The sequence below is a fragment of the Lagopus leucura genome, unplaced genomic scaffold, assembly GCF_019238085.1.
Source record: "Lagopus leucura isolate 7727_CA_CO unplaced genomic scaffold, USGS_WTPT01 Super-Scaffold_73, whole genome shotgun sequence".
Classification (NCBI taxonomy): Eukaryota; Metazoa; Chordata; class Aves; order Galliformes; family Phasianidae; genus Lagopus; species Lagopus leucura.
Genome location: NW_024962252.1, coordinates 17,140,120 through 17,162,005, shown reverse-complemented (window position 1 = coordinate 17,162,005; position 21,886 = coordinate 17,140,120). Strand labels below are relative to the sequence as shown.

The window sequence follows — 21,886 nt, the reverse complement described above, 5'->3', positions numbered from 1 at the left end:
TCTAGTTTTATCTTAATTACATTTTTTTACTGGAAGTGCTTTTCCAAGAAGTGGCCAGTATCAGGGAAATACTTTTCTTTTCAATGCGTTGTTTTTATTAGAGACAATTCAGTATAGTTTGGAAGGTCTATTAGCTAGAAAACCAATTGTGTTTCACAGGGAGGAGAGAAAGACGAAAAGGGGAGAAACTGTTCACATCAAGTGCTGTGACATAGGCACTGATAAAATTTCCTTTATGAATTATAGTACATTAGTGTATGAGCTGTGGTTCAATATTTACTTAATATTATATCTTCTTATAGCAAGCAACATATTGGCAGATTCTGTAGTATCAAGTCTTCTGGGGATCTCCCCAAAGATTTGGAGCAATTATGCCTACGTAGCTGGGACAGATTCAATGCAGTTACCCCTAGCTGTTTAGAGTCATCTGATCTAACCCGCTTGTCTAGGCTTTCTTGATATTTAGCTGAGGGAGTCTGAGCTCCTTTGGGGAGTCATTCACTTACATCTTTGTTTAGGAATAAATGAATCCGGAAGTACTTATCTATTTCCATTGACTGTAACTGAAGCCTAGATAATTGGCTAAATTAGATGTTGAAAATTTTTATGGCAAAGTTTAGAGGAATCCTATTAATACTGTCCTGGTTGAAAACTATTTCTTCTGTTCAGTCAAGAACCAGTAGTTCTAATCCTTGCGTTCTGAGTTTTCAGAGATAACATGCTTTCAGGATCTCACCATCTCTTGGTGTGGCTTGTGTCAGTCAAACACTGTTACAGACAGTGCTATGCAAACATTCTTCATTGCTAAAGAGCTGTTTTGTGAAAATGTAAAATTTAGTATTGATGTCTCAACGGGCTGCCCAGGGAGGTGATGAAGTCGTCATCTGGAGGTGTTCGAGAAACATTTAGATGTTGTACTGAGGGACATGGTTTAGTGGGGAAATACTGGTGACAGGTGGATGATTGGACTGGAAAATCTTAGAGGTCTTTTCCAACCTTGGAGATTCTATGATTCTGTGATTCTATGAATTTCTGAATAGTCACCCATTTTTAAACTGTAGATATGTAGGATTTTCTGACAATCACATGAGGAGTGATTTTTTGAGGAGTTCCAGGTTAAAAAGGTTATAGGCAGTATGGTTCTTTGGTACATTCTGAAACTGAAACCTACATTGCTTTGCACGCTAGTTAACATCACATTAACTAAGTCCTTTCCTTGAGATTTTCTTGTACATGTTGATGTCATTCTGAAAATCTCATACGTGTTTAAAACTTCTCATTTTCATCTCAGCCAGTAAGGCAAAACTTTTTGTCTGGAAGCTGGAAAGCCCTTAGAATATTTCCAGTTTTAAAATACTGACAGAGTTGTTTCATGCTGTCACTCACAGAACTTAACTGGGAGTGTGAAATGAATCTTGAGGAAAAATCAGCTGTGCATTGTCTATGAAATGGGCTTTATGAGCCTGTAAATTAGAAGTACTAGAAAATCTTTACTTTTCATGCCCTGTGGGTAACTACAAAGCACTTAACAAAATTGTGTTTTCTAGATAATGTTTTCTCAGGATGGCGCCGTTCTTCTGTGTGTAACTCAACCAAGAAATAGAGGAATATCAAAAATGTACGCTTTATCTATGCTAGTAGGCAAATTGATATAAAAGAAATGGATTGAAGTGAAATTGTTGACTTCACTGCTACAAATCAATTATTTTGAATTGCAAATGAAGCTTGTATTTGTATCTATTACTTTTATAGTCTAATTTTTATTTGGAATTTCTTTACTATGGACACTATCAAAGCAAAAATATCAGTGTCCTGAAAAGTAAATGTTTAATTGCTTCGCAAGATAATAAGTACTGCTATTGCCTTCAGTGTCTTGTATTTTTGTGAGAGAACATAATGGGTTGGCCAAAAAAAATTTTTTTTATCAAGTTTTTAATTGTCATATACAACTGTAAGGCTTCTTTTAATGTTATGCTGTTTCTTTGGAGCAACATCAGAGATCTGATGTCATGTAATGAAATTGTTTCTTCAGTATATGGTTTATGATAAATACCAAGCTTTACATGAAACCCTTCAGATATTTATTCAAGTAAGAAGGTTTTGAGGTTAAAAATTTTGCTGCATATGCAGTCAGTTATTATAAAATTTAAAATGTTAAGATTAAATTTTAAATAATTAAGTTGGTTAAATTAATAAAATAAATCAGCTTAAAATGATATCTGAACTGGTTTAATAATGGCTTTATATTAAAATACATAGAGTTTTTAAGTATAAAAATAAATTACATATGCATAGGTAGTGTATCTAGTGTATCTGACACTTCTTTTGGAAGTCTAATAATATTCCTTGGGAAGTACTCATGTCTCATGTCTCAACTAGATTTCTCCATTGTATATATGAATTACAGATTTTTGAATAAACAGGAAGACTTGTAAAAGCAAAGAAAGCTCTGTTAGAAAGAGCTAAGCAGTTAGTAAAACATAAATCTGATGACATGCCTGTGTAGTAGTAGAGGACAAACTTTTGAAGGATGAAGACCTTCATAGAAAGGCATTACAGAAACAGAGGTAAAATATGGAAAGAATGAGTGGAAGATAAAGGAGTGTAAGTTAGAGGTATGGTGTTATGTTTAAGGTTTTATGGGAAATCACATGCATACTAGACTTTCTCTTCTGCTCCATAGGTTTCCTGTATGTCCTGTATCATATATGACAGAATACAGGTGTGCAATCAAATAGGAATGTCACAGATGTGCCAGAGTATTTTAGATATCAATAAGTATGTGTGGGGATGCCTTAGGTTGTCTGGAGTACCTTCAATAGCACTGCATACTTGTGCTTAGACAACTGAAACAAGTCCCTGCTCAGTGTAGTAATGGAAGCTAGAAAATGATCCGAATTCAGGTGCACTTATTTCAACTTGAGTTCTGTTTTCCAAGACAGCGTGTAGTAAAATCAATCTTCTGACAAGTTTTAAGATAGTGATTTGCAGACCACGTAAAGATGAAGACGTCCTGGCTTACATCTTTCAAAATCCACTGAAGTCCAAGAGTGACCAGAGTTGAGCTAGCATCACCAGAATAGTTTAATGAAATTCATTTCCACCATACACTCAGTGTCAGTATCTAAGGATAATGGATCAAGACAGAAATATGGATTTTAAGGAGGGAGAATTTATTAAAACGTATGGAAAGTCTCTAGATTTTAAATCGCAGAAGATAAATCTTGCAAAATTAATTAGCATTTCATATGAAGATACAAGTCAGAATATGTATTTCTGGTTAACTGGAGTTGAAAGTATGACAAAGTCTTGAATTATTCAGGAAAAATGTCGCAGTCAATGTTAAGCCCTTCAACTATAGCTTATTTTGAAACTTGAAACCGAACCAAATATTTTACTTTCAAGTACAATACACAGCTGGCATAAATACCTTCTTATCTTGTGGGATTTTCTATCAGGAAAATATTTGTCATGGTCAGAATCTCCTCCATGCTACTGTTTAGTGTTTAAATAAACATTTTGTCTAAAAAAATACAACTAAATACACGCATGGATGGTTTTTACCAGGAAACTGGCAAAACAAACACAAAAGTTCCATCCCACTTCTTTCCATTATTAAATGCAGTTTTACACCACCACCACCACCAGATCTGTCTTTTGTTTTATGTGTTGCTGTGTTTTCAGCCCAACATTTTGTTTTAAGGCAATTTCAATAGTCACACCAATTTAAGAGGTCTTCTAAGTTTCCTTTTCTGTCAGTGAAGGTAGACACATTTTAGGATTACACTGTTATTGTAATTATTGCTCTCCTTTCCCCATCTTTTTCTCTCCTCAGTAAATGAACTCCTGCTAGATTTGCCATTTAATTTGATATCTGAGTATCCACTTTTCTTTCTGACAGAACTTTCTATGCCAGATTCTCTTATTATAACTTTCTGTATTAATTTCAGTTTTTGTGTACATGAGGATAAAATTTTCTGTTTTCTTTCAGTATAACTGGAGGCTATTAGATGCTCCCCTTGTATTTACTGTGTTAAATTAAATCTGAGTACGAGTCTTTCAGATGAATTGTGCTGTGATGGAGACTTTTCTTTGAATATTTTTACAGGGGGACAAAGGAAGCCAGGGTGAAAATGGTATCCAGGTACATCTATTTTTTTTTCCTAATCAAAATGATGAAACTATTAATAAACAACACTATTAATAGCACTATTATTATCAACACTATTAATAAAACAGCTAGAAGTTAATAAGAAAAAAAACTCTTAAACTCTTGCTTGAAAAAGAGTAACAGCACTGAGCCTTGATTTTTCATGAAGCAAAATTGTCCAGTATGCCCTGCATTAATTGCCAGCAGCATTTTGGGGCTGAATAGGCATTTGGTGTGGCTCCAGTGAGGATACAGGTACATGGGTTGTGCTACTACCTAGGGGCGCTGGGACGTGACGTAGCACCATCCTGGGCAAGGTTCTGTCCCTGTCTGCTCCAGTCATTGCAGCACACCGATCCTCATAATCAGTAATGCCACCTTGTCTTTTCCTACTACTGTATTATAAACTGTGGGATTTTTCTCCTAAAAGTCATGGAAATACACACAAAAACAGGAGAGGATCTTGTTATCACTCAGATCCTATCTTGGCTCTTGTGTATTCAGAGTAGACATTGTAGTCATCTGCTCTGTTTGTGCTCTGAGCTCTTGGAGACTAAGCTTTTAGAGGGATTGGGCTCAGATTAAATTGAGATCTTAGGTTTTGTCTTTATGTGTTATTTTTGATAGCTTAATTGTTTCTCCCAGATAAATGCAAATTTAAGTAAACATTTATTTTCTGAAGGGGCAAAAAGGAGAAAAAGGAAGACAAGGAAATCCAGGCTTACAGGTACTGTTAAAATGATGATCCTAGTTCAAGAGAGCCATGATTCATATTTATTTCTGAAGATTATTTCCATCAGAATGGGTAGGCAATGCTTTTTATCAGGTGAAATATATTTATGTATAACATGAGTATGTAGTTATATAAATTACTTCTTAAACAACTTTTATAATTTAAATATAACAAATACAACACATGTAGAGAAGATTGAGCCATATCCTTCTTTGCTGTGCACAGTGGAATGACAAGAAAAAATGGACACAAATTGGAATGCAGGAAATTCCAACTTGATACACAGGATAAACATGTTGCTGTGAAGGTGGTCAGACACTGGAGCAGACTGCTTACAGAGGCTCTAGCAACAGCTGGCTGAACATGGCCTTGAGCGACCTGCAAGAATAGAATCACTCTGAAAAGAAGGTTGAAACCCTGAAGGTCCCTTCTATCCCACATGTTTCTGTGGTTCAGAGTATATCTTGGGAAACAGACTGGAAGTCCATACTCTCGCATTATTTTATGAAAGCCTTCGTTGTGGAAAATTTTTATGACAGGGATAGAAATAGTCAAAAACAGATAAAAGCACAAAACAGCCTTTGTGAAAAGTCAAGCATCACTTGAGAGAGTGATTTTAAGATATTGTGTATACCATGCTAAACTTTCATGTAGTTTATTAACACTGATAGCATACAAGGAGTCATTATTGACATCTTCTGTGCACATAAATTACAGATGTTTCCTGTTTCAGCTGCAAATCAGTGAGATCCAGTTATTTCTCTTTCTTTTAATTCTGGGCCAGTGTATTCTGATTGTGTCATAGTTGGCTATCTTGTTGTACCACAGAAAATAACTGTTAATATTTATAAATACTTGCTAACTACATAACGTATGTCATGCCTAAACAGAAAAGTATTTGTTAGAGGTACATATCTAAAACTAGACTTGGAAGGAAGTTACAGTTGTTTTTTTTCAGAATTATGACATTGATACAGCTGGTTGTCTAGCCAGAAAGATTTGATTCCAGCTGAACATGGGCAGGAGGTCGAGAGTGTGTGTTAGCTTGGTTTTATCGCTCTCAGGGGTATGCAGCTTGACAGAAATCTTGTAGTAAAGCTGAGTAGAAGTTTTTTTAAGGAGAAATAGTTTGAACTAAAAGACCAATGACTGTTTTTAAATAAATGTGATGTCATACTCTGACATTTTATAAATTAAACTTTCTGGGTTGTCCCCTTGTGAATAATGGACACAATTCCCTAAGTTCATTATTTCAGTCACCAGGAGAATTGTAAGAATTGGGTTTGTTTTTGTGTTTTCTTTCTTTTTTATTATTATTTTTTTTAAAGCTGAAAAACTAATATGAGACAGATCTAAAATCGTTTCCCATGCTTATCTAGTTTGGGCAGCAACCAAAAACTCAGTCATTCAAATACTCTGGTAGACAGTACTGGGTCCTTCCAAGGTTCCTAAAGCCCTCAGGGTTTCTCTGAGATACAGTACTGATTCCCTTGTTACCATGAGCCTGTCAGAAAAGGGAAAAAGCCTGTGCTAAGCTGCCAGCTTGCCATGGTATTTAATGATCAGTTTGGCAGAAATGACACCAGAGCCAATTGCCAACACAAAAAATCTGCTTTACAAACTCAGCTTGTATTTCAAATGGGCTGAGCTTGAGTTCTGTCCAGTAAAATGATATGAAATAGGTACAATCTGAAGTTTCCTTTTGCTAGACCGTTAAATTTTACTTCTTTGGTCTTTCAAAGAGTGAATAGGTTTTATCTAAATGCGCTTCTTCTACTCTAATAACATATACGTTATGTAATATGTGTGATGTGTTTCCCATTTATCCTTTTTGAACGTTATATTAAGGTTATTACTAAAGTGTTAGTTATATAAAATTTGCATTTTTAAAATACAGAGATCTCAGAATCTTTAAATATTAACATTTGTGATTAATTATTGAAAACAAAGGAAAAATATTTTTTATTCCAAGTAACTTGGCTCAACTTGTTTGTTTTTTTTTTTGTTGTTGTTGTTGTTTTGTTTTTAATATAATTCCTAAAGGGAACAGAAGGATTGAGGGGCGAACAAGGAGAGGTATGTATTTTGTAATGGCAAATGCAATAGAACAGAATAATCCTATCTGCAAATTGTGATCTATAAATTGTGTGTTTGCAGTCTTGTTTTCATACTTATATAACCACAGAAGCGAAATTAATTAAAAAGTATCAGAGAGGAGAAGAGAAAGAAGTATTAGTTAAAAGAGACAGGTAGCATAATGGATATTTCAAAAAATGCAAGATCTAAAAATGTTAAAGCCAAGTATAACCTTTAAGGGGATACAGATAATTAGAAAAGGAGCTGGTTGAAGAAGGCAAATAACTGTCACTGAAAAGTAACAAGTTACTTCACAAAAGAATACAGAATATTTGATTTAAATGATCCTTCTTTTTCACTGTCTTTACTTCAGCAGCAGCCAATACAGCCAAATATGGAACACAACACATAACAAAGCTCCTTCTTCTTGTACGCTTTTACTGGTTTTGGCAGTCAGCAATGGAGGGGCAGTTAATGTAGAGATCCAAACTGTTGCATTTAATGTCAATTACAAATTTATCTAATTCCTTTAGACTGTGCTGATGTGCTGACTTTGCCTTTAGCTTCCATAAAGGACTGTGGGAAGGACTTCCACAGCTGAGCTATTTATCTGTTCATTTTAAACTTGGCCACTGAGATTTCTTTGTGTGCCTCTCTTTCAGAAGTAATGGCAGAGAAAACTGTACAAAGATACATTTTTAGAGGATTCTATCATTGAGACTGACTCAGAAAATGCAGGGCAGAATTATTTCTCCCAAATATTAAGTTTACACTGGAATAATTTCCACATCAGCCTGAAATTTGAGGGAGATAAAGGGAAGCACACTTGGACTTTCCTTGGTCTGTGAGAAGCTAAATTTGTTCTTCTCTGGAATGTTTTAAAAGTCCTGTCTCTTTTCCTGTGGTTGACTAATGTAGATATATTCATGGTCAGACCTTTTAACTGTTTGTTTTACATGGTGTATAAAGTATTGGTGTATAAAAGATTAACTTTGTTAGTTGTATTTGATTCATTCCAGCGCTCAGTGAAATGAGTAATTTCCCATTCTGCTTCAACTTTACCTATAGATGTCTTTGCCAAACACCTTTTCGTTAAGTAGTGTTGCATATCAATAACTGGACATGCTCTTTAGAAACTCACAAGCATTTAAACTTTACAATATATGCTGCTGTGGTTCTGTGAAATTCTTAAAAATTACAGTTTGGCTTATAGGCACTTTACTAAATTGTAGCCAAAACTGCTAAGATATTACTTGTGAACCATTGAGGTAGTTTCTTTATATGTTTTAAATCACGGTAAATAATATATTTTTGTCTAAAATGTCAGTGTTATCTTTACTATGCATTATGATATAATGATGTAACTATGTTTACTTAACAGGCTTATAAAATTGGTTTATTTTCTGCTTTAAAAACTATATTGCCATTTGTCATGGTCTGACTTCTTAATAGAGAAGTTTCTTCAGGCATTCTTCATTCTGAGCACTTGCGGAGCTCTTTTAGTTTTTATTGATTTTCTCTGCCAATAGCAAAGGTCAGCAAACAAGGCCACACACAGGATGCAGCTTAGCATACCATAGACCATAATACACTGTGGAAAATGTTCCCTCAGCAGTTTCATTTGCTTTTTGGCAAGCTCTGCAGGCAGTTGTGCTGAGGTTCTAGTGTTTTGCCTTTTGTTTTGATTTGGTTTTTGTTAAATACTGGCTTCTTGCTTCTGATGTTCTTCTACAATATATGCCATTTTCCTAATAGTTCACTGATTCTTAATACTTTCTAACCCTTTTAACATTCAATTGCAAATAAATTAACTTGCAGATGTCATGTAAACATAGGCCATAGCTGTAAAAGTTATTAAACTAAAACAAATAATTTCTAGCTACATGAACAGCATTATCTTCAGATCTCAAAACGTACAGCTTCTAGTGTAGCCACAGGCAGCTTCTTTGTATGTTTATCCCAGAGACTTGCTGATCCTGTGGAGGTGTTGTTAAAATGACTGTTAAATATAAAACCATTTGCAATCATGGAATAGGAACAGATAAATACAATTCTACATGGTGTAACTAAGAATATCTGGTCTCTATGGCTATGTCACGGGTTATGATATGGATTACTTATAGCAAAAATCATAAAACCATGACAGGCTACAGTGTTTCACTTTGACAGTAGCAAGACAGCTACAACCTTGGACAAAGTAAGTTCTGAATTAGGGCACAACTTCTTTAATGGGGAGAGTACATGGACTGCTGTTCAATTCACACTTGGCATCTTACTCGTGGAACTTCTTTTCTGCCATCTCTTAGGCATTTTACCAACATGTGTCACCTTTTATCTTAAGTGGAAAAATGCCTGACTTCTTGTAGTGCCTTTTTTTTTTTTTTTTTTTTTTTTTTTTTTGTGGGTTTTGTAAGGCAAATGGAAGCAAAAAAAGATCCAACCCCTCAAAACCACAGAAAGAACTTAAGATTTTTCAGGATGCACAGACAGCCAGTCACTTAGGTATGTTTTTATCTGATGGCTTTTCAGAGTAGGGTTGCACTGCCCCTCTGCCTTCAAATTTTATTTACAGCAGAACTGAATGACATAATGGAAGAGCTCAGTTAACCTGAACAGGCTGTGATCCTTTTGTGATGCCAGGTATGCAATTCTGAGTGTTTTCTCTTTCAGTGACCTTGTTTTCCTCATTTCTCAGTTCTGAGATATAAGCCATCTTAATGTAGCAAGGTGAAAAATCCTGATAGTTAGCTCCCTGTGTATAAAGTGTACTCTGTGTGTAAAGTACTACTCTGTAGTAATTCATCCAGAGAGCTCTGGGCATTGTTACTAATTCAGACCGAGCCAGAACGTTTTGAGTGAGCCATATATTTTTCTGACGTAAAGTGTTTTGATAAGTACTACCTAGAAGGGCATGAAGTAATATAAATAGCATAATTTAAAAATCAGTGCGAGTCTATGAAGACTACATGCCTGTGCTTCTTAAACTTGCATTGTTTGCTCCAATAAGGTTTGCTTGTCATACATAGTGATTCTGTTGCCCTATTTCCATAATTCCATCTAAAATCGTTGGAAAGTGAGAAAGAAAATTTTTAAGCTACTGACAACACTGTAGAAACTGCAAAACACGGAAGGAGAAAACTCATCAGGGAGCAAAGACAGTATACTAACTTTAATCTTGGACATGTACCAAAATACATTCTAATGGAATTTTTTTGGCTCCAGCACAGGGAAGGACTTCCACGGGAGCTATTGCAGTAGGCAACCCCATACATAGAAGAACCATTGCTTTGATGAGGATAAATCCAGTATTATTTTAACCTTTTCTAGTGAAGCAAACGGGCTGCAGTTGCTATCAATCAAACATAGAATAAATGAAGTAAAAAAAGTCAATCACCAACAACAGAAGCCCTAAATGAAATCAGAATCATTTTTCCTTTCACTTATAAACAAATGTCATAGAGTAAAAGTCTTGATTGTTTTATTAAATTAGAAGCATGCCAAGAACTTCTGTGGTCCAGAATTTCACTTGTAATTTTTCCAGCCTTCTAAGTTAATAAATATTTTCTTCCATGTGTTAGTAAGGAATTTGTTTTATATTAATTAGTAAAGCAAATGGATTTTTTTACGATTTGTTTAAGATTTCTTTCTAAAGGGGAGCTGTAAGAGAGAAGGGGAGAGACTCTTTTGGGGAGGGAGATGGGGAGGGAAATGGTTGTAGTGGGAGATGGTTTCAAACTAAAAGAAAGAGGGAAGATTTAGATTGGATATAAGGAAAAAGGTTTTTACAAGAAGATTTGTCTGGCACTGGAACAGGTGGTGCAGAGAGAAGGTGGATGCTCCGTCCTTGGAGAGATTCAAGGTGAAGCTGGACAGGGCTCTGAGCAACTTAATCAAGCCGTAGATGTTCCTGTTCATTGCAGGGGATTTGGACCAGTGACCTTTAAAGGTCCCTTCCAACTCAAATGCTTCTATGATTCAATTCTAATATGGAAATTTAGGTACTTTGTAAATTTTCTTGACAACTTAAAATGAAGATTGTCAGTGAAGCTCTTAGAATATATTTGTGGTACTACATAGCTTCCATGTAAAGACACAGCATTGTAAAGGTACAATTTGCTTTTCATTGGTTTCTGTTTCAGAAAGGTGAGAAGGGAGACCCAGGCAATCGAGGCATCAATGGACAGAAGGGAGAATCCGGTATCCAGGGTCTGGTTGGACCTCCTGGTGTCAGAGGTCAGCCTGGAGACAGAGGGCCCCCAGGACCACCTGGATCAGATGGAAAACCTGTATGCATAGGATCTCACAATGGTCATTTTGGGTGCTTTAAAACTCCCAACAGATGTGGGCTTTCTGTTGTTATAACTCTTCTCTGTTCAATTTAGGCACGAGAATTTTCAGAAGAATTTATTCGACAGGTCTGTTTGGATGTACTGAGAAGTAAGTTTGAAAGACTTTACTGTTCTTTCCTTGTTTGAAATGCTGAAGTTTCCTTGTAACTATACAGATGCTTATTTTTCTTGAAAACAATGCCTATATTTTGATCTGATTTATCACAGGTTTTCATAGAGTTGTAGAAACACACTTCCACATCTCCATCAGGTGCTAAAAGCACTTTGTTTCCTAAAGATACCATACTGCCTAAAGAAAGGAAGCTGGTTTTATTTTAATGAAGAGGTATAAATATTTTTGTATTTTACAGTTGAAACACTCTTAAGCACTTCTTTTGTTTGAATTCTGCCAGCCCAGTTACCTGTGGTCCTTCAGAGTGGAAGGCTACAAAACTGCAACCACTGTCAGTCCCAAAGCGCTTCCCCAGGACTTCCAGGACCACCAGGTCCAAGAGGCCCTGAAGGTCCAAGAGGGTTTCCTGGTTTGCCAGGGAATGATGGTGTTCCAGGTCTGACTGGCATCCCGGGTCGCCCTGGGGCCCGTGGGACAAGAGGTACCGTGTGCATATTGTTTCTATGCCTTTGTTTCCTGCTTGCAGTTTTGGATGGGACTATTGAAGAGTGAAGGAGTAAGGGAATAGCTGAGTTTGTATTGCAAAGTATTAATGGGAGTATGGTGCAAAGTTTTCTTTGCTCTCGAAGTATGCATATCAGAAGAAGACAAAATACCAGAATGCACAAGATGACTAGTGTTCTGTTCTACTGTACTTAAATTTTGATCTTTTTAGAGTGATCGTTATCCTGTCATGTAAATATTTTTAAGCCCCGTTTATTTTTTTTTATTTTCATTTTTAGATCAGGTATGTTTAGATGTGGGTTTCGGTATATTTTCATATTTGTTTTCTTCCAAACTTCTTTGTTTATGATATTTTAAAAACTTCTAATATTCACTGGTTATTTAGTGTCTATATATTCACTGTTATTTACCTGCTACCTGCAGGCTGTTCTTTGGCATATAATACATTTATAGCCCTATGACTTGCTTGGTTTTTCTCCTTTTTCCTTTTTATCTTGTAAGGATTTCTATTATTTTCTTTATACTTTTCTTAAAGGTTCTGAATTCCTTTTAAAAATACTGAAGAAGCTAATGCTTTTAGGTGTCTCAGCCATACAAGCGTTCCATCTGATTTCTGTAGTGCTTTTTGTGAGCTTAAATACGTACATCTAGTCTGGAAATGAAATCCATTTGTAACTGCAACAACTGTGTTTCTTATTGCATCAAAATAATCAGGAAGGTTATATTAGTATGTAGTAATGTGCTTGACAGGTTGACAGGAAAATGGTTGGTAAATATTTTTCTCTGTAGCTTCTCAATAATGACCTCGTGTATCAGATTCATTTTGGGTGCAATGATAATTTGTTCTGCTTTCATAATTTCATCTCCCAAAGGAGAATGTGCAGTTTTCCTCTGGAGCTGACACTGACTAACCACGCCAGCTGTTTCACACGAGAAAAATCTGTATCTGTTTCTCTGAAGCAATTGAATTCATTGGGTTGTGCTGCTATGAGAGAGTATATATTTTCCCCATCTCAGAGAGTATATCTTTTTTGGAGGAGATATAATTTTGCTGTACACTGTTTTCCTGAGTAGTCAGGGGCTGTGGTGAACATCTTACTCTCTCTTCATGCATCTTTATAAACACATTGCCAGTGAAAAAGCAATAACAGTTAACACTTTTCTTAATTCTTCATTATCTGGTCCCTCAACTCATAGTGGCCACCTGGTTATCAGTGGCTACATTGGCTCTTAATTTAGTGGAGATAAGGGTAATTAAGAATCTGGTTACACTGTGCTGCAGGTTACAAGGAAATGCTTATTTTAGATCCCATGGTTTGCTTTTGAACAATTAGTTATTTTCATTTAATAAGTATCATCAAATGTTGACTTTCTAATAGTTCTTATGAAGATCATTCTTTGTGTGCAAAGCTATAAATGTGTTTGCTAATCCACAGGATTGCCAGGGAAAAATGGTGCAAAGGGCAATCAAGGAATTGGGGTTCCTGGGATCCAAGGCCCACCAGGGCCTCCAGGTGAGAGATGGTTTCTGTGTATTCAATGCATGCTATTAAATATAAAGAAATAGTTTATAAAAAAATGTTTATGTAGTTGAGAAAAATGTGAATAGTTTTTATACTATTATTTACTATATATCTTTTGTGGCTAATGCCTATTTCTTGCATGCCTTTTAGATTGTTATAGGATATATTATTTACTGTAAGACCAATCTGAGATTCCCTTTTCTCGATGGACAGGTCACTGTATCAGACAGAAAACTGAGTCCTGATATAAACATATGACTTGTAACCATTACTTAGCGAAGGAAATATTCTTCCTAACAGCATTGTGTTGATTCAGAGTGCAAAGCTGAGTGTTTGGAAGAGAGATTAGACCCTGATCCAGAGCTAGAAAAATGAATAAAATTCAGAGGACTCTGATTCATGCCCAATGGTTCCAGATAATATAATGAAGTATAATTGTGCCAAAGCAGATTTTTATATTTCCTTCAGAAAGCCATTTTTACTTAGTGTTCTACATGCTTTTTTTCCCCCAAAGTCTTTGTAAGATAACAAGTTTGCTAGATACACCTATAAATAATTTGTGACAAGTGTCTTTTTCCAAAAGTGAAGTTTTCTTTATCTTAATACTTCACCAAACAGCAGGGCTATTTTGGGTTCCTAATTGCTCTTGTTTCGGTGTGAATAAAAATACTCTGTAATGCATGTATTCCTTGCATGTGTGTCACTAAGGTCCTGAAGGTCCCCCAGGTATGAGTAAGGAAGGACGCCCTGGAGAACGTGGGCAGCCTGGTAAAGATGGAGATCGTGGCAGTCCCGGAATGCCAGGACCAGTTGGACCCCCTGGAATCTGTGACCCATCACTGTGTTTTAGTGTCATTGTTGGAAGAGACCCATTTAGAAAGGGACCAAATTATTAATTTGTGATTTAATAATCTAGAGGAATTGGTATGGTGCTTGTCTTTAATGGTCTTTCAAGTCTCAGGAAGGTGACCAGCAATAATTCCATAAACAAGAACAGAAGTACCTCTGACATTATTAACATTATAAATAAGGTTCCCAAATGTTATACAGTCCTTTAAAAAAGGATTTTTTTTTAAAAATAACTTCCATCAATTGAAGTGTTTTTGAAAGAAATCACCAATTCTAATAGAAATAAATGTAACTATAATATTTGACGTTTAGTATTTAAGTGTCCTGTCATACTCCTGCTGCCACTGAAGTCCTTTGCAAAAGTGCTGGGGACTCCACTGGCAGCAGGATTGGCCTGAAATGGTATAGGTCAGGTGTAAACTACTGTGAAATTTTTCACATGCAGCTGACATATACAGTATTTGATTTTGAAAGAATGTGTCTGGTTTTGACTTCATTTGTGTGTTAATCTCATTGGCTTGTGTATATTTCATAGCTCCAAGTGTTTGAGCAAATACTTATATTGGATTTTTATAAATTAAGGGAAATATCTCTACTTGTTATAGAAGTAGTATCACCTATTTTGCCACGCAGTTCCCTATTTAAAACCCAGGTGAAATGCAAGGTTAGACCTCCTACTGATTCAAGAAGAGCCAAGGTTTAATTTAAGGTGGTACTTTTGGCTACAAAAGGTCAAAAAGGTCTTAGTGGGTGATTCAGCTTATATGAAAAAAAAAAAATGAATGTTGGTAATGTTGGCTTGTAGCTATAATTTGACAAAAATTAATTAATAAAAAAGTTTACACGAGCCCATTGTAGCAGGTTTGCGTAATTACAGATTAAGTTATGAAGCCATCGCTGTTTCTCCCTAAGAACTGCAGTTGCCAAATTGAAGAAGTAGGCTTACAAGGAGAAAGGTCTAACTGCTGGCTAATTAACTGCAATGTTTGTTGTGCTGTTTCTTTTTCATTTTAAGCAAGGTTTGTGTAATTTTCTTTGTATGCTTTGCTGATGAGGTGTATTGCTTGCTTTCACATAAACGGCAAATGCACAGTTCCATGAGAATTTTAAATCCTTTTCTTAAATTAAGGCAGAGTCTTGTACTGATCTTACCCAGTGCTTTATAAGTGGCTTTTTCTAATGTGTTGTTTCTCTGTTGTCCCACTATGAGATTGGTAATATGCTTGACATTCAAGGGAAAATAAAATTTTGTACAGAACTTGTGGTGGTTTGATGAGCAATTGGAAGAGTTGCCTGTGTCCTGCATTGCAGAAAAGAGTGATGTCTGTAATACAGGTTGGAATGCTTCTACCTGGCAGTTTTGCCTTTTTGTTTGGCGTCCTTCCATTTTCCCTGGATACAGTGCCAGCCCCAGGAGCAGCACCTCTTGCTGTGTGGAGCTCAGTGACTGCTGCCTGCTTAGAGCTACAGCCTTGTGACATGGTGTAGTAAGTAGCTTAGCCAAACCACATAGTTCAGTTCAAGCATTAGTGTCTCATCAACCTAGTTTAGAAACGTACACAATAGTTCTTGAAAGATACCAACTTCAGAGAAAATTGATTTGCACAAAATTTGCTCCTTGAACAAGTATTCCTTGGTACAGACTGCTGGACTTTGCCCATGTGAACAAGCACTGACTGAATTTGTGGAGGACACAAATACAGTTCTTCTTCACTTGCATTCAGTTTCATTTTGTTCATTTTTTGAGAGCTGGAAGCGAAACAAATCACTGGGTCAAGAAGGAATCAGGACCCCAGTGTTCTTTCAGAACCCTTCTGAGCTGTCTAGTTTATATGCAAATTTAAACCCATGTTTAGGTCATCTTTCTCTAATAAGGTGCACAGTGTTGTGACCAGTGAGCTGTATCTTTTGGGAAGTATCCTGGAGTCCGATGAACTTCTGACTACAGTGAATACAAGCAGAAAACCTGAATTTCTTACTTGTAGAAAATGCTGGTGTTCTTTCTGTTACAATGAAAAACAACACCTATACATTATTCTACCTACAAGAAACAGTTTTTTGCTCTAACTTTGAGCTTGCCAAGCCTTTTACATTTCTTCAGAAAGGGCTTGGTTTTACCAGCCAGAGGCATTGCTAACTATCCACTGTGTTGAGGTACGTGGTTTAGTGAGAACTGTTGGTGATATGTGGATAGTTGGACTGGATGATCTTGTAGGTCTTTTCCAACCTGTGATTCTGTCCAGTCTGTTCAGGTGCCTTTTTTAAAGCTAGTAACAATGTAGGTTACTTAAATGAAAACAAGCACTTTCACAGCCTAGTTCTGTGTGATCAAATGGCCAGAAGCTGTTAACATCTGGCACCCCAATGAGGTGCATAAATTACAGCCCAGTAACATGATCTAGGCTATCACTTCTTTTATGAGATTTTATCAAGTCAAAACTTTGCAGATTTCATAATCCTTTAATTTTCTGGCTTTGTAGCATTATAGAATAAAATGTTTGTGTGTTCAAGATCATGGATTGATGGGATATGTTATCAAAAAATATGAATATTTTTTCAGTGTCTTCAACTAATCCTAAAATAAGAGGTTAAACAAATGATATAAATTGAGTAAATAAAATATCAAATTAATGATCCACAGGAGAGATGCTCGTACCTACTATACGTGCAAAGAACATGAGGTTCTTGCAGGTGTTCATCAGCAGTCAGAAGCTGTGAACAGAAAACGACAACATTGAAAACTGTTACTGTCTAACAATCAGATATTGTCTGGAAGCAGTTACGGGAAACTGTTAACTGGCATTTAGACTATCCTGGTGATCATCTTCAAAATTGGATCTTGGGCTAAATTTTAAGCTGAGGGCAAGATGCAAGAAGAGTTTCCAGATTTCATTTAGTAACATCCTGCTTGCTTTTCAGTCCTGAGTTTAAAAATACAGTCCCAGCTTGATCTAATTCCTGTTGGTGTCAGTGTGGGAAATACAGAACAGTAATTTGGATATAATTTCAACTCACTGTATCTGTGTATGTAAAATGGACTTAATGTTTATCACTTTGCTACAGTTTTTATCTGCTACTACTTCTTAGTTATCAAGGTAAGTGTCTCCAAACAAAAATGCAGAATTGAAAAGTATTAGTGTGGGAACTGGATTTCTTAATGAAAGATTAGTGGTGGGTGATGCTCAGAAACGTGCAGCTCTGAGAATCATAATCTTCTTGGGGAAGTTTGGAATAAGCACATATGATATGTCTCTATGTACATACACGTAACAGTAAAAGACCAGATATCACAGGTGGCTTCCACACTCATATTTACTTGGTAAGTTATATATATACACACAGATATATATATGTATCTGTGTGTATGCACGTAATGTATGTATAATTTATATATGTAGATATGGTTCTCAGTTCCTCATTAAACTGAAAGATGTAGTCTTTGAATTAAAGAAGATGAAGCCTAGTCTGCTGTGGGAACTGAATTATCACAGTGCTACTGCTGCTTGAGAGATAAGGGGTCCTTGTCAGCTTTGGGTGTAGGCAGTATATTTCAGGTTTGGTTGGCCTCTCTTAGAGGAGGAACTGACAGTCATTGGCTGTGCATCTTTCAAAACTACAGAACCTCATTTCTCAGAAAAAGCAAGTGCAATAAAATGAAATTTCCTACTAGTGCGTCTGACTGGCCTGGCAGTGCGCTCTGTTAAGGTCTGTCTTTTGCAGTTCACATAGATTGAATCAAACTCCTGTGGAAGAGACCAGTATTTGCCTGTGTGGGGAAGACACGGATGTTAAAACAAAACATATCTGATGAACCCATATTCAGCAGTGGCATTAAACCACTATTAGAGCCATTGCTGTCTGGTACACTGTTGAAAGGTTTAAGATTTTAATTAACATAGCAAATACTTGTGGATTATTTTCTTCTGTTGATAGGCAAGATTTTCTCATAGAGAATATCATCTGCATATCCTGGAGAATCAAAGTCCAGTTTTACAATGGAATGATGACTACTATGTGATACCTGAGTTTTTCTTTACAAGCACTGTCCCCCTCCCAGTAGTCACTATATTTGCATGAAGTGCTTTTTGGTAACAGAAATATTCTGGTGATGGTCCGGTGTATTGTATTATTCTGTGCTATTCTCTCCTTTCTTGGCAAAGGATGCAGGCATGAGAAGCTGTTTTTCCAGAAGCAGTGTCTGGCCACTTGGCTAACTCTCCAGAAGGTATGTTGGCGGCTTGGAGGCTCCTTGGTTGTCTGCCATGGGCTTATAGAGCTATGTAAGTGCTCTGTATTCCTTCTTTGATACGCTTCCTCTGGTCACTGATGAAAGTACACAGCATTTTTCCAATTAGGGAAAAGGTAGGTGTGAATTCATCAGAAGATTTGGCCACATAACTCTTTCGGCATCAGATGTCCATATTGCCTGCAAAAAGTATCTTTCTCATGTTGGAACCTTGTAAATTCCAGAGAGCGTTCCATTTATTGTTTTCACTTTTTCCTTTTGTAAAGCATTAAAAAAAAAAAATCCATGATATCTGTGTGACACATTGAAATTGTGTGTTAAATATCATGCAAGTAAAAGAAATAATGCTTATAAACAGTGATTCAAATAAATAACTTTCTTGAAGTACTGAAAGACACAATGCTATCAGAGAATGAAGAGGGAGGTAAAGGAAAAAATAAATAAACTGTCCTGGAATTAGGTCACAAAGTTGAAGCTTTTACTGGTGCTGACTTGAATGTGGACAAGATATCTCTTTTCTGAAGAAAAAGAAACAGAAAAAGTAACCAGTACAGTAGCCTGTATATCAGATGAAGGAAAATGAAAAAGTTATTCACTTTATTTTTCCATTCTAACATAATATTAATAAGGTTTTGAACAAACGGTGCTTCTCCCTGTTCCCAACAAAAAGCTATAAGAAAATTTATTGTGAAAATAACACCTCCTTGATGTGAAGTGAGAGGCCTCACAGAGGTGATGGGGAGAGGTGAATCTACCAGTGCTGAGCACCAGGAATTTCTGACAGAGAGCTTATAATGCACCAAAAGTCTGGATGAGACTTCAAGAGATTCTAACTGTCCCACCCATTATCTAAATTCTGCTCTGGAAACTGGCAAGCACATGCTAGCACTCAATAGTGTTTGTGTTATGGAAAGTTTAAAAAGATTTTTTATCTATGCAGTCAGTCCTTTTATAGTGGTTCTTAGAAAAAGATCCTAAAGCTAGAACTGAAGAAGAAGAGTCCTGGCTTTGTGAGTTATGATACATAGATCGTGCATTGAATATCCAAAGCCATCTGAACTGGGGAGCTGGGTTGTTTTGCCTCTGTGAGGAAAGAGCTAGGCTGGCACTCATTAAATTCTCTCTAATTCCTTCTACTCCTCCCCCTGTATCAGAGTTTCTGTTGCACTCAGAAATACAAACAGCCAGCAGCTGTCTGAAGGGCAGTTCCTAATTAGTAAAGCTAAGAGAAACTCAATGTTTAGTATTAATTTACAGGCTATAAGGTAAGCATATCACTGCTAAATTATGAATCACATACACCATTTCTGCCCACTGGTGTTTACTGAACACACCTTCCATGTACCACCAGGCATATATACCTGTAAACTGGTGCATAGGTGGCTACTGCAGGTATCTGAAAAAGTAAACATCTATTAAATGTTACTGATCATACTCCTTTAATGGTTGGCATAATAAATAATAAGTAAGAAAAAACAGATACCTGAGCCTGCCACAAGAAGGCAACTTCTATAATGGTTGACATAGAAGAGGATTAATACTGTATTTCTTCACAAATTCATCATTGCCTTAAGGATGCTTTCACATTATGTGTGCGCTGGCAAAACACTGAGAAGCTGTGGAATGCTGCTTTGATAGTAACTCACTGGTGAATCATGATGCATTTTACTGGTTGAGAAGTTGATGGCATAGCCCTGACTCCTCTGGCATTGCTGTCTTACAAATTTGGTGAGGAGTTGGTAAGCCAATATTTAGTATATATTGACAATAAGCAACTCCAAGCTGTGTTGATGAGGGAGCTGTATTACAGCCATGAATGCCCTGGTGACTCCTAGAGAGAAATCCCAGCTCCTGTTGTCACCAGCTGAGCCTGTGGATAACAAGAACCACGTAAGATTTATTCCCAGAAGGCTGAGGGATGTTGCTGCTAAATGTAATGGAACTGAACTAAGTTCCCAGCTATAGTGGAAAAAGGCAGGAAGCGGTAAACCGGGAAATGAAAGTTAGAGCTAAGCACTGTTTTGGGATATTGAGTTTTTGACAGCAGAGAATGACTCTGTGACATGAGTGCACCTGGAGACCTTTGGTGTATATTGGGCTTTTGGCGATATTAGCTTCAATGATACTGTGTCTGGGTGAGAAACATCTTGTTTTGTCTCTGAGTTGTGAGCAAACCAGCTGACATTATAGAGCAATCAGAGAAACAGCAAACTGCTGATAAATGGTGGCTGTTTTTCGGTCTGTGGACTTTGTATGAGTATTTTAAATATGCATGTCTCTGGAATAGATACAGACTGTATCTGTGGGGGTGCTGTGCAGCCATCCAGACAGGAGCAACATACTTGGTGTAGAAATAGATGTCCTGCTGACCAGAGGCAGCTGGATTAAAAATAACCAAAGCCTCCTCATTTTCTCTCCCTGTTACATGTGCCTGTGTAGTACAGTGGCATAGGAATATGAATAACAGTGAAAATAACTCAGACCATCTCTATCAGAGGCTAACTCAGCTTTTAGACACTGCAGAAGGTAGTAGAGACAATGTTGTTAAAAGGAGAGGGAAAAATTCCACCGAAATTATAAATTTCGTACAGTGAATACAGTTACAGTGTGAAGTCTAAAGAGATGAAGATGTAGTTTGCATTTTTGGTTGGGATTTTTTTTGTTTTTTAAGGTTTAATGTTCAGATGACATATGACATAAGCCTTGCAAAGTGCAATCCATAGAAGTACCATGGTTTTTATTGCATTTCTCTCTCTTTTCTTCTCTCCTTGCACTAACTCATGCTCATAGCCTGTCTGCTTTGGCACTCTTGGTGTTAGTCCTTTCACCGTGTCTCTACAATACATTCTTTTAGTTTTTTCATCTGATAAATAAGTAATTTGCTTTGCTCACTTTTAAAAGCTTTTTTTCTAGCTGTGAAGTGCTTTTTTAAATCTTGACTGAGCTTTGCTTTTTTTATTGGTAAGGAAATTACAGGGTTGATTGCACATATACCTAGGTGCAATTTAATGGATTGCAGTATATAAGACATCTAACAGTTCCTTTCACTCTTCAAATATAAAGACTTTGGCTACCTATCTAGCATAGTAAAACAAATACAAACGGCTGTAGTTGCCCTCTATAAATATGACAGGATGAATGGTGGCAGGAAAAAGTACTACTTACATTGAAGAATGGTATTACTGTACTAGTAGACAGGTGATATCTGACTATAGGTTGACTGCAGTGGAAAGCAAGCGGAGAATGATGGCAGCTTTGCCTCTGTTTGGGAGTAAAGCCTCTGGCAGCTGCCCTTACGAAAAGCACAGCTTATGGATCCACAAGTGTCTGGAACAAACTCAGCA

At 36.6% G+C, this 21,886-nt stretch overlaps 1 protein-coding gene across 6 annotated transcripts in view; it reads left to right on the top strand.

Moving 5' to 3' along the window:
• COL21A1 (collagen type XXI alpha 1 chain) overlaps nt 1-15,650 on the top strand; it is a 102,328-nt gene extending 86,678 nt beyond the window's left edge. For 5 of the 6 annotated variants that reach the window (XM_042889128.1, XM_042889121.1, XM_042889130.1 and 2 more), the window contains 8 exons: nt 4,109-4,144; nt 4,833-4,877; nt 6,927-6,959; nt 11,099-11,245; nt 11,342-11,396; nt 11,701-11,901; nt 13,361-13,438; nt 14,156-15,650. In XM_042889128.1, the coding sequence (XP_042745062.1) occupies nt 4,109-4,144; nt 4,833-4,877; nt 6,927-6,959; nt 11,099-11,245; nt 11,342-11,396; nt 11,701-11,901; nt 13,361-13,438; nt 14,156-14,343 (783 nt within the window). In that variant the 3' untranslated portion in view covers nt 14,344-15,650. Of the gene's footprint in view, nt 1-4,108; nt 4,145-4,832; nt 4,878-6,926; nt 6,960-9,531; nt 9,600-11,098; nt 11,246-11,341; nt 11,397-11,700; nt 11,902-13,360; nt 13,439-14,155 lie in introns of those variants that run through there. The other variant, XR_006181964.1, reaches the window with a different exon arrangement.
• The last annotated feature ends 6,236 nt before the right edge of the window (nt 15,651-21,886 follow it).